At 40.4% G+C, this 15,931-nt stretch overlaps 1 protein-coding gene across 2 annotated transcripts in view; it reads right to left on the bottom strand.

The window, feature by feature from the left end:
• mdga2a (MAM domain containing glycosylphosphatidylinositol anchor 2a) overlaps window positions 1-15,218 on the bottom strand; it is a 215,292-nt gene extending 200,074 nt beyond the window's left edge. Inside the window, exons 1-2 of one of the 2 annotated variants that reach the window (XM_024290986.2) lie at window positions 14,779-15,218; window positions 6,324-7,450 (exon numbers count right to left, since the gene is read on the bottom strand). In XM_024290986.2, coding sequence (XP_024146754.1) covers window positions 6,324-6,396 — 73 coding nt within the window. In that variant the 5' untranslated portion in view covers window positions 6,397-7,450; window positions 14,779-15,218. Of the gene's footprint in view, window positions 1-6,323; window positions 7,662-14,778 lie in introns of those variants that run through there. The other variant, XM_024290983.2, reaches the window with a different exon arrangement.
• Window positions 15,219-15,931: the final 713 nt, after the last annotated feature.

Here is a 15,931-nt window from a genome sequence, read left to right as displayed (position 1 = left end):
ATTCATTTGACCCAAACATAAGCCATTTATCGGTGAGTGATGTGACACTCACTCAGTCTGGTTCTTATATTGGATGTATCCAGTAAGCTGGAACAGGAATTTAGCTTTATTAGCACATGGATGGAAAGCTCCTGAGGGGCGGTAGATAAAAAAAAAAACATGTTGGACGACCTACGAAAAGGATGTTTTGTTAAAATGTTGGGAATGCTGGTTCTTGTCAATGCTAAGTGCTCCTTTTTCCCCCTTCGTGATTCAGACATCAGACTGCTGCATGTGTCAAAATCCTTCAAGTCCTCCGGGAGGTGACACACTTGAGCATCTTTCACCACCGTCCATCCCAACGGGTCTACGTTTGAGCTTTCTCTTTTCATCTGGACTGCCTACCTGAAAATGCCCTTATAACAGATTAAGGGAACGCAGAGAAGTAGATCTGTCATAAAACTGCAGTGGAGCGGCCTTTCTCTGGTTCCATTACACCTGACTCATGGCAGAGATGAGCGGCGCCCAACAGCAGAGTCAGAAGAGCTGTGACGACGATGGCGAAAGATGGGAGTAACTGTGCTCTGGGGATTTTTCAAGCTGCACAATATCCATGCAAACACAGACAGTTAAATGCTCAAACAGCTCCATCTGCTGCCCCCCCAGCCCTCCCTCCCCTCCCCTCCTGTCCCTTCTGCTGCTGCTGCTACAAGCCCACTTGTCCACACACACCACTCAGGCAACACCGAGCATCATGGGATATGGCTCCTTCTAATCAGCTTGCATCTTCCTCTGCACACAGGCTGCGGCTCGGAGCGGCGGCTCTAATCTGACGTTCCTGGGATTGGTTCTGATGCTCTGCTTGGAATGTGCGCAGCTTAAAATGGATTTTATGGATGTCAGAACGGAGAAATGTCGCAAAGTGTTTGACACGAGACGTACTCACTCACTGGAATGCAGACGTAACCACACAAAAAAGAGCTGGCTTTAGTCTCAAAAGTAGGTTTCTGTTTGAATCCCCAATTCGTGGAATCGTGGAATCCACAGAGCAAGCTAACAACTGAAGACTGAAGTCAGACAGGAAATGTAATCCAGTCAATGAACTGACACATCTGTGCATAAATGGGAAAGATCTGCTAATAAAACTGAGCTATTTTTTCCTGTTTTCATCCCCAATTTTTTCCTTTAAATCAAAAGTTTTTACATTGTTTTTAGCTTTAGATTAAAGAAAATTTAGTTTAATTCTGATTTGTATGTGAATACTTGGATTTAGATGGACTTGCACCACTTTTTACCCTCTTAATGACAGACCGAGCTGATGTTTTTGAGAATTTGAACTGCCGTTTAGTGAAACTGTCAATAGGAGACAGGTCGACGACCTCGCTGAACTTTTGTGATCTGTTAAAAACTCTATCTGAAAATTAGATCCCAAATAGGAAAATTCAAATTCTGGATTTAAATATGAAAAATTCAAAGAAACTGCAGTATGAAGTTTATGTCTCAAGAAATGTATTGCTTAAATTGGACTAAATGTTTTTTTGTTTTTTTGAGTTGTCAAAAAATGTAGAGATACTTAATGTGATCTAAACCAAATATCTTAATCGGGATTATTTGTCTGATTAAATCACATTTCCTGTCGTTTTTTAGAAACCCAGTCCCATCTGAATCTCTGGATCAGGTTATCAATAAGAAACATCAATGGTAGGTTAGTTGGTTAAAACCTTGGCCTTCAAGGCCCCAAAAGAGGATATTGACCAATTCCTGTTTCCTTCATTTGGACTGATTGAGAAAACACAACAAATATGTTAAAGTTTCATTCATTCTTGTTCTAAACAATATCGCATATCTTAGATTACATTTTCTGAAGACTGTAGGGGATTTGCTTCAGGGACAAACCCAACCCTAGAGAGCTGTCATCATTTTGTCAAGTGTAGTTCAACCATTCATGCAATGAATTCTGAAATGGAAAAAAATTACTTTGTGCTAATATGCAACATTTTATGTTAGTAAAAAGGCAGGGTTGGTCACTTTACGTTAGTAAAGAGTTGAATATTGTCACAAAATCCCCTTTTCGGCATTAGAATCCTGGAATTATGGTAATTGCTCAAATAGCTGAAGAGTTACAGTAATTCAGGGAGCATGTGTTATTTCGGTGTCGCCAATGTTTAAGTGGAAATGATGAGACTGTGGAGTGTAAATCAAAGAACCCATAGAAAAGAAGTAGAAAACTTGGTATAAGTCATAGTGAAACATCTACTTTCCACCCTAATCAGGTCAAAATGACTTTATCACTTCCTGCCTGCACTTACAGCAAAAATCCTACATTCAATGAAACTTCTCTGAATGATATGTGGAATTGTTGGTATACGAGTCAGATTCCCGACGGGTCAAGTCCAGACTGCGAGCTTCAGTTTTCTCATGGGAGGCTTTAGGACATCCACACAGCTACTCACCAGAAACATGGATTATGCACATCGACATGCACGCAGTTTAATGAGAAATGCATACAATATTCTGTAAAAAATAATCCCATTTTACTAAGCTCATGTTCCCTAAATGACACAGCTGCATGTCTAAACCCGCTTTGCATGCTTGCATTTACAAATCATCTGTAACCGATAAGATCAACATCTGCGACGCTTCTGTCTGATTGCTTCCAGTAATTCAGGTTTGTAGAAAAATATCTCAGAGATCGGTATGATTAATTGAACGGCGACAGAGCACGGTTCAGTTGCCTACAGTGACCTGCGCCGGAGCACAGATGTCCAATACATCTATTAGCATCTATTTGTCAACCACTCATGTTTGTAGGACGACAAAAGCCTATTGAGCATCGAGCATATACTGTATATCAAAGCCTTTGAATGGTCTGTGATCAATCCCTATTCCCAATCCTGCAAGCTCATCACCAGGTGGTTTGCCATCAACCATTAATACTTCCAGTAAAGGCTTGCAGAAAATTGCCAGAGAATTGGGTTTGATCTTCAAACCCCACTAGAGTACAGTTCTGTTGACACGCCCACAGCGATCTGTGCCAGAGTACAGATGTCCAATACATCCGTTAGCATCTTCTTGTACGTTTACTCTCCATTACCAAAGAGAAGGAAGGAATTGTGGGTGTTCGTTTGTAAGACAAAAAGCTAGCTAAGAAAGGTTTGGTAGTTTTGCTTTTGCGTCGAGACATTTTCAACCCTAAAAGCATTGTTTATTTATTTATTTATTCATTTATTTGACAGGGACATTGCACATTAAAAAGCATTCCTGCCAATGCGCCAGAGTTAGCTTAGAAGCTATTTTTCATCTGCTGTCCCTGGACTGATGGTAAAAATCGTCTCCCTATAAGAACAAAGTTAAAAACAAAATGTAATACAAGTACAGTAAAAGCACAGTAAAAATTTTTTAAAAAGTTAAGTAAGCACACACAATAAGATAATTAAAAAAGTAAAAATTGATAAAAATGAGTGGACGCAATAAAATGAATCATAACAATTGATTGTAAAATGGCCTGTAGAATAATCAAATGTAAAAACGTACACTGAAATCATTTAAAAACAAGGAACATGCAGACATTAAAGAGTCCTAAGAATATTCTGGGTATTAAAATATTATATATGCTGACATATCTGATGTGTCACTAGCCAGTTCTTAAGATGTTTTTTGAACAATAAAAGTGAGCCCAGTTCTCTGATGTTCTGAGGGACAGAGTTCCATTCTTGTGCCGCTGTGACTGTGAATGTTTTTTGGCTAAAGACACTTTTCCGCAGAGGGACGATACAGTCTCCTCGGGCTGACCCTCGTGTGACTCGATGTGAGCTGGATCGAACAGTTACAAACTGACTAAGTGGAGGAGATGACAAACCATGTATTATTTTATATAACAGACAAAGGTTTGAATACTTGATGAAATTCTTCCAGGTTAAGAGTTTGTGTTTCTGTAAAACAGGGCAATGGTGAGTTCTTAATTGTTTCTTGTCCAAAACTTTGACTGTTTGTTTATAAAGGGATTCTAACGGTTTCAGAGTTGATTCGTTTGCCTGTGACCAGGTTGTGATGCAATATGTCATATGGGAAAAGATCATAGCATTCATGAACATCCTAGCAGCCTGTAATGATAACTGTGGTCTAATGAACCGGAAATTTGATAAATTATACTTCACCTGATTACATACTCTTTTGATTTGTGATTCAAACTTGAGGTTAGAATCAATCAGGATCCCAAGGTACTTAAATTCAGACACAACTTTAATTTTGTTTCCAGCCACAAAAATGTCCGCTTCTGGTGTTTTGATAATGGATTTAGAAAAAAACATTGCAACTGTTTTATTAACGTTTAGTTTTAAACTCGACTGATTTAACCAATGCGTGATATCAGACATTGATTTTGTGAGTTTCTCAGCGACTTGAGTCATGTTTTCACCATGTGTATAAATTACTGTATCGTCAGCATACATTTGAATAGAGACATTCGAACAAACTGAAGGCAGATCATTTATATAAAGGGAAAAAAACAGAGGGCCTAGAATGGATCCTTGTGGAACACCAGTACACAAACGGAGAGGAGGGGAGAGATACTCATTCAACCTGACTGACTGTACTCTATTAGACAGATAGGAGTCTATCCATTTTATTGCATGAGATGAAAAGTTGAATTTAGTTAGTTTGGTCAGCAGTAGTTCATGATTTATCGTGTCAAAAGCATTCTTTAAATCTAGAAATACAGCACCAACTACACCCCCTTTATCCAATGAATGCTTGATGTTTTCTATGAAAAAACAATTGGCTGTCTCCGTTGTTTTTTCATAGAAAACATCAAGCATTCATTGGATAAAGGGGGTGTAGTTGGTGCTGTGTTTCACGATTAATATCAAAGCCTTTGTGCAATCTGTGATCAATCTCTATTCCCAATCCTGCAAGCTTGCCACCAGGTAGCACCTGAGGAAACTATCCTGACTGTTGACATGAATCAAGTGGATTCGGAAGTGGAGAAACAAAGCTTTGTCCTGATATGTAACACTTGACAGTATAGGTAAAGTGGTGGTGCAAAGCCTATTTGAAGTCACGTTTCTACAAATCTGAATCAGCTAATTCCCGTCACGTAAAGGGTCAAAGAGTTACAGTACATCAAACAGTGTGTGTTCTTTAGATGTCACCGACGACAGTTGTGGTGTTAAAAGGTTAAAGTCAAAGCTTTAGTATGATTGGTAATCAATCCCGATTCCCCAATCCTGCAAACTCACCACTAGACGGAACCGTCTACAGTCATGCTTGTTATCCAAATCTCCATTGGATCTACTGACTTTAATGTTGGAATATTTTAGTTCTGGTAACCAGAAGAGCATAGAAACTGGAAAACAAGATCCCCAGGACACCATAAAGTAATTCAGGCACCAAACATACTTAGGATGTCATAGACTGATCAACAAGACCCAACCTTGACACCAAATTCTCAATGTCCTTCAAGATAAAGGGTTAGCAAACCACAAAACTGCTTTGTGAATGTAGAATCTGCCATGAAAATTCTCCAGCAACAGGTCTCTGCAGACGAATGCATTAGCTAGAGGCCTTTTCTTGGCTAATTCCAATGCAGGTAACAGAACAGATGAAATCGTAGCATCATTGGTCAAACGCAGCATCACGGCACATCCTGTTGCGACCCTTCTTGCCACACAGGCTTCATAGACAAGGATCTTCTGGACTAAACCGCTCTGGAGGTGTGTGCATGAATCATGGAGGAGGCCGGCAGCACAATCTGTGCTCAGGAATTCAGGAAGCAGCAGGTGAAAACAGCAAAGAACCCCCCCACACACATAGAACCGATTAAACAACAGTCTTTTATTGACTTTCTGGTTCTAATCTCCACCATTCTGAGTGAAGAACGCCTTGCCTCCCCTCATGGAGACCAAGAGGAGGGTCTGCACAGATTCTGCATGATAAGCATCCCTGCCCTTAGGATGACATTCACCAACATGTGATGCAGGAGTCCAGCAGAAGCCGTGGAGGCAGGAGCGTGGAGGCTTCAAGACAAATCTACCAGTAATAATCCATGAATGTGCGCGGCTAAATTTAGCCCTCAGCCCGCTCTCCCAGCATGCGCGGAGATGGATTGGATGAGAAAAGGGGCTGAGCGGGATTGGCTGCGCGCGCTGTGCTGTCTAACCTGCGGGCGAAACTCGGAGCCCCGGTCTCCGGGCTGGTGCGCAGCCTGCGCGCCTTCATGGTTAAATTAAAAAAAAAAAAAAGATGAGACGTTCAAATGCGCAGAGGATTTTTCTTGTTTTTGATGTGACGTTTTACAAGGTCATGCCAGCACGAGTACAGGTTTACTGTACGCCGCGCGCACTCACCGTACACTCCCTGGCAGCGGATGCTGTCCACGAGCAGCGCCAGCAGCCCCAAAACGGCGAAAATTAGATCCATCCTGTTAATCTTTACATATCCAGCTATTACGCACAGGAAGTCCTTTCCGGGGCGGTGCGGCTCTCCAGCATCGATGGATTCAGTCCATCTGTTCAGGGCGCTTTAAATACAACAGGCGGTGAGGATTTTTTTTTAATTATTATTTATTTTTCCTTTTTTTGGTGGAGGGTGCGCTGGCGGCACGCAGGCGCCGCGGGGGAACGCGAGCTGGCAAAGCCGGCTGCAGAGGCCGGCCTTCACCGCGGAGCTCCCCGCTGCTCCCGGTCCCGCCGAGTTCACAGCAGACCCCCGAGGCTCCGAGCGGAGGGGCGACGCGCCAGCTCCGTTCCTCCGATCCGCATCACCGCCTTTTTTCCCCTCTTCTTTTTATTCCCGTCCTCCACCTCTGGAGCCGATCAGCGGCGCTCTCACAGTCACATCACGACCGCATCCCGCCGCGGCGCGCCGCTCATCTGTCCCGGCGACGAGGGGGAGGCAGGGAGGGAGGGGTCCCGGTCCGGCTCGACGCCTCTTCTGCCGCGTTCGGTGGGCAGAAATGATAAAAAAATGAAAAGAAAGGAAAGAAAAATGAAAGGTGTCAGCCGCCAAGGCGCGCGAGCATCAGTCACGTTGCGCAATCCGATCCACGGAGACCGAAGCGGCACCGCAGCCGGTCTGCGGCTACGTCAGGAGGTGCGTCGCTTCCAGCGCTCATCTGTATGGAAGGCTTCGCGCAGCGTCAGGAAGGCAGGAGAGGTGCAGCTGCTCGGCGCGGGGAGGGCGGGGGGCTATAGGAGGAGGCTGGAAGGGAGGTGGGGGGGTGGATCCATTGGAATTCAGGAGGTCTGGCTTTGACAGACCTTTACTATCACCACCAAACGCGCAGCCTCCACCTGTCTCCTCCTGTTGGCGCGTCCCTCCTTCATCAGAGGCGGATGAAGCGCGGCGCGTCATGTTCCATTCCGAGGCTACATGACAGTTCAGAGGCAGGAGCTCACTGCGGCTCCTGTCACGCGCTTACAGGTGTTTCAGAGCCGCACCTCCCAAATGGGACCGTGAAGCGCCTCCGGGGGTCCTTCAGGCAAAAAAAAGGAAGTTAGCTGTATGTAAATACTTCCTCTGCTGCATTTCCGAGAGAAACTGGAGATCATCCAAGGGTGAAAGCAGCAACATGTTTTTTAGTGCTTTACTTAAAAATGCTTTAAAATGGGATACATGTTGGTGAAGTGGCTTACATCACAACAGCAGCATTGCTGAAATATGACATTACCTCAAAACAGTGATGGAGAGCAATGAAATGCTGCAACCTGGCTGGAAATGTTTTTTTAAAGTTAGTTGCTAGGCAGAATACAGAGCCCTAATTAAATCAGTCATTTACAGCTCTCAGTTCATGAGACTTCCATGCACAGAAAAACACAAAACATTCAAAATTCAACAATTTTATGAAAATTTCATAAAAAATAAACACCAACAAAAAAATTACTATATATATAAAGTAATTAAATATGGAAGTTTTCCGGAATCCAAATAGACAGGAAACTTGGAGAAAAGTCGGTTACGGTCGACTAAAAACTCCACTTAGTTGGATTGTTTTTTTTTTGTTTTTTTTTTCCAACTCTGATGTTTAAAGGAACAAACTTTTTGCTGGCTTGACTTAACTCAGAAAAAATAATAATGAAGAAACCATGAATTGGGTAAAAATAAAAACCCACAATTATTAATGATACTTTAAAAAGAAATTAAAAAATATCCCAACACAAATAACCCAAGAATTTGGTTAAATTGATCATTCAAGTGTTTTAACAGTGTAGTTGTACAAATATAGGGCAATCAGACATTCACAGTATTCACCAAAAGTATATATTTTATTGTTGTCAAAGTTTTGAAAAAAATATATTTATTTTATCTTCAACCATTTATGTATTTTTTTAGTTATATTGACACTTCCAAGTGTTTTTTTTTTTCTAAAAAAATTTGTAACACTCCATTAATAAAATGTGACATAATTTACAGGGACTGAGACTGGATCACTCGACTTGGGCCATACAAGATAAACTAAATGGATTCTGGATGTTATGTGTAAAAAACTGTATTAACCTCCACCACCGGGGGCAGCAATCAATCAAAACAGTTTTGTAACTTGCTAATGAGCCATTTATTGCGCACAAGTTGATAAAAAAAATAAAATAAAAAAAACAGAGATAATAATAATGCCCGGTATATACCTCAGAGCAAATTTTAATCACTTTGCCGCATTGGTTACCTGATTATCGGAAAGGATTGCCCCAATCACTGAGAACACATCCAGCAAGGCCAGGTGGGCCCCATATGGTTTAAAAGTGGGCAGACAATGTGGGCCCCACCTGGGTTTGCCCTCATTGGCTCCATTGCCCAGGGACCGACATCCTGAGTAACCCTGCTAGCTCTGGCGGCTCCCTACTGGTGACTGGTTAGCTTAGCGAGCAAGCCCACTGAGTGCCCACTTAAGCCAAAGTGGGTAAACGCAGGAGGGGCCACCACGTAAACCCACTTGGGGCCCCACATTTTCTGCCCTCTTTTAAATCATATGGGCCCACATGGCCTTGCTGGCTGGTAAATGCGCCACAAGCTAATGACTTCATCTGTATTAGGGTTCCTACAAGTTTTTTTTAAGACCTTTTTTAAGGCCACGCCTATCAACAATTAGGAGCAATTTCCAATTTTATTAATTTATTGCCATTTTATGATCAAAACTGTATTTAAAACTTGTGTGTGGTGCTGTGATGATTTATTTTTAAACCGCTGGTCGGCATTTAGCATATTTGTGCACACTGATTTGTTCTGTTTGTTTCTATTACTTGATCAAAATAATTGCAATTTTAAAAATATATATATTTTTGACAAGAAATGTAAAGCAAAGAGGTTTAAGCTCACAATTTTTAAGGCTCAGATATCAAAATTCAAGACTTATTTAAGGCTTTTTCAAGGCATTATTTCCAAATTCATCAATTCAATGCTTTTTTTTAACCTCATAATCCATGAGTAGCAAACTTGATCCAGAAAAATTGTTCTGCGGGAGAAACAGGCTTGCTGTGTGACCCAGTATCGTAGTGTCAGGAGTTAGCGCTCTGTCGCCCTCTATGGTCACCGGCGGGAGCTGACTCCAGAGAACTGAACACACTACATCTCCCAGCAACCCTAGCGCACACTCCCCAAGTGCCACTCAGCTGACTCTCATTTTCCAGGACTCTTAAGAACTACACAGAGCCTCACTCAGTGTGAAGTATTGTTTGTGCTACTCTCTCTGCATTACTGAGCGTTTCAATCTGGACCTGATCCACTGGAAATACATAAATTCCGTAAATGGTTGAAGAGTTACCTTAGACAAAGGAATGAAAACACTAAAGCTAAAACTACAGTTGTAAAGGGTCAATGAACAAGCATCAACGTTTCTTAGAGCATATAACGTTTTAAAAATAGCACAGAATTAAGATTTATTGTGTAAAACACATCAATTAACCAATTTTAGAAGAAAAACTTTCAAAATAAAACAAAAGCTTTTATGTTTTTGGAGTTTTATCTTGTAGAGCTACTCCATACTGGTGATCTATTTCCTATTTGGGTTTCTTTTCCTCAAATTCAATCAAATTCCTAATTTATCGATTTGGAAAATCAAATAATTTAACTAGATATTTCCAGTTGTCTTTTTTTCCCCTTCATTTTTACTTAACAACTAAAGGTGGTGCATCCAGTTGGTTTTCATGTGCTGCATTCACCTGCACCAAATGCTGACTGCTTCTTTTTTATTCCTTTTAGCGATTCTCATTCTAAAACACCATACGTTGTAATATTTTGAAGAATCCACTGGCGTCCCTCTGCATTCCAAAGCAGTAAATGTGTTGTCCTCAGTCGTATTTTTTGAGAGCCAAAGAGCAAAGGCCGACTTGAAAAGATATCCCAAATCCTCCTTTGCTGCCACATCAAAAGGATTCCTGCTTAAAAGGCAGAGGTTGTCCTTAAAGGGCCTCATCCTCATCAGCTGTGGGAGTTTCTGCCATGGCTCCAATGGGCGCTCTGGCGCCACACGCAGGACCCTCTTAGGCAAATGTGCTGCATCCGTAAAAAAAAGAAAAACTGAAGGGCCGGACCCACCTAGTGTCATTTTCATCAGTCATACTAGTGTTTAAAGAAGATGATATGAATTTAATTTCTAATTAAATTCAGAGTTTGAACTGGACCGCCTCACAACAGACTGTAGATGATAAACCTCACATGCCTGATTTGTGCAATGATTGATGTCATGCTCTTCTACACTCAACTGAATTTTAATTTAATCTTAAAGGGGATTTTCAGTCCTGACAATCATAAGATAAAAGACGTCTCAGTTTCTCTGCCAAACTCTACTCATCAATCTGTAGAAGCTCAGTGAACTACAGGCAGTTTGATCCACTTTGGTTTCATTGGACAGTTTGCTTTATTTGGCAGGTGTGAACGCTCATCTGGAATTTGTTGTGGATCAGACACTTAAGTTGTGTAGTCCCAGAAAACAAGAGGTAAACAAAATCTAGTGAGGTTTGGCTCCGGTACGATCCAACCGATCAAAGAAGTCTAAAGAATATGAGAAACAAATCATAAGACAGATGATGACGGATGCATGTTTTTTTGCTATGAATTCAGCTTTGGTGGGAATGTAAAACCTTAGTCATATCACACAGACAGGGTTTGGGGCTGTGGCTTTTTGGGGGGTTGTCCAGGCCTTTGGAGGGTCGTAAGGTAAGGGGTGGGTTCAAGCACATCTTATGCTACGTACACACAGGACTCAAAAATGCATGTTCAAGCAACTGGTTTCAATAAAAAGTCTATGTAAATGCATGTATTTGCTTGTTTTGGGCTTGCATGTTCAAAACTCTTGTGTCTACACTTTGCTTCGCAAGTTTTCAAGTCCGTTTTCAGGCTCCACAAATACGGTGACTGAGCGCACGTCAAACGTTAAACCAGTTGACCATTTGGTAGTGACTCATGGTCAAATGGTAAATGGCGTGTACTTGTATAGTGTTTTTCTACCTTCCTTACCTTCCTACAAACCCGCAATCTTACATTTAGGAGTAGACTGCCCTCCCACTGCACCACGACCGCCCGGCTGCATGAGTAGTGTCTTTTTTCAAGACCCACCATTTGAAAAGTAATCATGGAGGTGAAATTGTCGTGTATGTGGTAAGTGTATCGTTAAGTATTCACAATATATGATACGGCATCCGGCGCCCTTGTGATATCTGGGTGATGCTGTCACCCTTACGCATCACTTTAGTAACCCTTGTGCTATCTCAGGAATGTTAACATTGGGGGTGGGGTCACCTGGAACCCACAAGACAGTGTGCTAAAGTTTTTTTTTTTTACACTTATTTTGATTTTCTCTGGTGTCCACTTTTATAATAGGAAGGATAACACTTCAATGTAAGGGCGGGGTCATCTGGACCCCAAAAGATAGTACTATAGTAGTTAGTAATGTGTGAGAACTGGCCCCTAACTAACCTTGCACAAATGTCATATCCACAGGATGTGCACATGGACACAGGATTTGGGGTTGGGTATTAAAAAATGTACTTCACTCTCACTTGCGCGGAGTAAAAGTCTTTGGTAAGACCTGTTGCCCGCAGCATACCCATAGACAAAGATGTATATGAGCATTTTTGTTCTATGGGATAATTGAGTGGATCTTGATATTTCCTGCAGGCCTTGTACAGGTTTGCCCATTTTCGTCTTTAGCTGTATGCAACTAAGGTTAATGTGGTTTTCAACATGTTTATTTACAGCTATTTCTTTCTCAGGTCATAGTTTGTTTAAGATAATTGTGATTAGGTGGACTCAATCCAACCAACAGAGTTTCCCTGTCTGAATAAACCACTAAGTAAAAGTTTGCCTCTCAAACATTTGCAGGAGTTGACAGTAAGTCAGTAGAATATCTTGATCAGCTATTTATTTAACTTTACACATGGTTATGCACAACTGTTTGTGCACATTTGGCTGCTTATCCTCCATCTGCTTGGTGCTAATCATTCGGTGCACCACTGTACTTTTGCATCAGCAGAGTGAGCGACTGCCGAGGATGCTCGGGTTTTCATTTTCCATCTGTCTGCTTCGGATAATTCTGCTGTGGGCTGTCTATCTGTCTTCTTTTTTTTCTTCCAGTGGAAGGAGATGCTCAAGATATCAAATGCTGTCCTGAAAACTGAGGTCTAACACAGTTTTTGAGAAGGCCCATCGTGAGCAAAGTGTCTCTGTATCATAAGGGGGTTTATAAATATGAAATGCTTCTGCTGGTGGCTGCATGAGATTTTGCTAAATTTAGCCTCTCTCATGGTGCACAGGGAGGTGTTGGATACAGTAGAAAACACGATGAGGTGACATTTTTGGAGGGCCTCTGCACACTTTGCATTCATCTTCTAGAAAAGCCTGAAAGGCTTTGTGTTCTCACAGTTAAAAAGCAGGCCAGGCCTGTGAAGACTGACAGCCTGACAGTCTAGGCACAAAGGGACAGTACACATGAGTAAATATCAAATTGTGTTATGCAAAATATCTTAATTTGCTTGATTTTATTAAAACAATGTAGTACTTTTTGCTAAAATATCTTACTTAGTTGGCATTGTCTGAGTTGGTGCAGGAAGTTACAGTTAATGATAAGGCGTATCTCGAGATAAAGCTGAAACATTACCTTTCTTTTCATAATGAATACATGCTTTGCAGCTGAAGCAAAACTACTCTTATCTTCCCCACATCCCTGAATCTGAAAAAAATAGCTTCAATTTTTTGTGATGTTAGAAATATTACACTGTGATAATATAGTCAGTCTACAGAGGGCGGTATAGAGCAGAATTGTTTTTTCTCAGTATCCACATGTTAAATTTCCTCCTTCTGGTCCTCTGTTGCTATTCAAGAAAAGTGTTTTTGGTTGCTAAACGAAAAGTTAATAGTATTTTCTTTCTCCTGAAATTCATTATGAGTCGGGAGCAGTGGATGCAGTTTGTTTTTTGTTTTTTTCCTGAGCAACACAGTGATTAAGGTTAGCTTGTTGGTGCTACTTTACAGCAAGCAGTTAAATAGCAGCAAATAAATAAATGAAACTCAACCTTAAGCTTGATTTTCCACCAAAATGCCTCTAATAGGGAGTTTTTAATTGGCTAGAAGTCTGAGTTTGCATTAAACATTGTTAGCATTACTCTGCATGCAATGAAATTATAGTTAAAATAATATTTTTAATTTATTTCACTATTATTGCACATTTACTTTTAACCAAACTTTACCAATGCCTGGCTAAAAATCTGTCAAAATGTTTTAGTGTAACTTTGGTAAACTACAAAGTCAAACTGCTGGATGGATTATTGGAGCATTATGGGTACTGTAGTCAGGACCTTTGCTAATAAAAATGACAAACATGAACAACAACACGGTTTGCAAGTAAAACTTCCCATCAACCGGTTTGACCAATCGCCTCCCTCTTGCACTGCACTGCATTCTGGGTAGTGTAGTCATACCACATAATTTTTGACAAGTTTTGATGGCTTAATGCGACTTATAGTTTAAAAAAATCTGTAAGCTTTACTTTAACGTGCACTCTCATTATTGAAGCTGAAGGAAAACACAGTTTTAGTCCTCATTTCTGTTTCTATAATCATGCTTTAAGAAGGTGAAAAAAGGTTTTCATGATTGATATATTTGACATGATTGTTTTAATTTTTAATAAATCTAAAAATAAGTACTTTTTTAGTCTTACCATTAAAAAAAAGTGAGATTTGATGCGAGTGTTGTGTTACTGTGTAGTAATGTTCAGTGGCAGAAGGTCCACTCCAAGCTCAGGTTATCTCGGACAGATGGAATTGGACTATGAGTAAAGTGTTGGGGCTTCTGGGTAATGCTTCCAAAACAAGTTGTATGTGTGTTTCGGTGTGGCAGGTGCAGCTGGAAGAGAAGTAAGTCTGCATAGGAACAAAAAAAAAAAGTAATTTCAAAAGCTAAACTCTTATTTCAAACATACAATACAATAATGAAAATGTAAGACAATATAGATTCTGCAGTTCCTGAAACGTCAGTTTGATTAAAAAATGAAAATATTTTCAAACACACATGACATATCCACAAAATCAATGAAGTAAAAACTGCAATTTAGTAAGCAGTGGTTCTTCTCTAATGATGCATCAACTCCTGGACTTCAGTTGCCATAGCAACGCAACATGTTTCCGGTCTCGGACTTTCACGGTGCTTAATCAATGAGAATTCTTCCACTGGAATCAATTTCTCCAGTGCATTCCAGCTTTCTTTAAAGCCCAAAGCGCTTTACAATCATTGCCTCTTTTCATACACATTCATACACAAACGTATGAAAAGTCATACATCATACAAGAAAAAATCAGAACAGAAATTGCTCACAGGTTTAAACGGCCACTCTGGATCCATCTCTGTGCTGACTTATGTACAAATCATTGTAACCCAATGATTTGAAAATCAACAATTCACTACGTCCCGTCATCTTTTTTCTCCTTTCATCTTTTCCCTGTCAGGACTGAAGGGGTGGAGCCTATTCCAGGGGATCAACATTCTTTTAAGCAACAGAGAAAACAAATCAGTGAGATTTCTCTGGGACATTGTACATTAAATTAACCCAGCTGCTTTTTTTCATCCGTTGTCCGCGGACAGATGTTAAAAATTAATATAAAAAACATAGTAGTAAAGATCATACTAAGGAGGAGAGGACACCCTAAAACCTTTAGCATCCCATACGGGTCAATCATTTTTCAGGTGTATGTCACTAAGGCCCATCCAATGTATTTTCTCTACATTTAGCCCTCCAATCGGAGAGTTATGAGAAACTATGGTGTCTCAGAATTCAGACGTTACTTCCACTCCACGATGTCATCAATAGTCTCCTGTCAGCTAGCATTAGCGCAGAGCTTCCAGCACTCGAATATACATAACAACAGCAGTTTTATAATTTTAAAAAGGTAATGCTAAAACAAAATTATTTTTTTCATTTAAAAGTAAACTTCTGTGCTTCAGAGCACATTCACGTAAGGAAAAGCGTGTCTCCTCTGCGGAACAGTGTGACATAGAACCTAGGCGTCGGAGGGTAGTGATGGGAATTATGATTCCTTTTACTGACTCGAGTTTTAATGAGTCACTCACCAAAGTGAATCGATTCATTTGAGTCATTTGAATCATTGAGTCACTTGCCCAGAGAGTCCAAAGTAAAACACGCCACGTCCAATTTATTCATATTACTAAATTAATTATGAAAATAATTAAAACAAATCATTGCGTTGTGGGACACAAAGAAAACTTATTATTTAAAATGTTAAAAAAAGTTTTTTCAATGTATGTAAATTAAATTTCTGGAAAAAAGAAAGGGAAAAAAATAAAGTACAAACAAGTGAACATATTTTTATAACAAGCTAAATAAAGAGCAAAAATCAACTGAGTTTCTGTTAGTTTTGTAGCTAATTACATTATTGGAGAAAAAAATTAGCAAGTTGGATACCAAAGTCAGTTTAAATTTTTAAAAAGTGGTGGAATTGATTAATATTCT

This window comes from Oryzias melastigma, linkage group LG24, assembly GCF_002922805.2.
Source record: "Oryzias melastigma strain HK-1 linkage group LG24, ASM292280v2, whole genome shotgun sequence".
Taxonomy (NCBI): Eukaryota; Metazoa; Chordata; class Actinopteri; order Beloniformes; family Adrianichthyidae; genus Oryzias; species Oryzias melastigma.
Note: the sequence above shows the minus strand (reverse complement) of the source record. Positions and strands in the feature narration are given on the sequence as shown.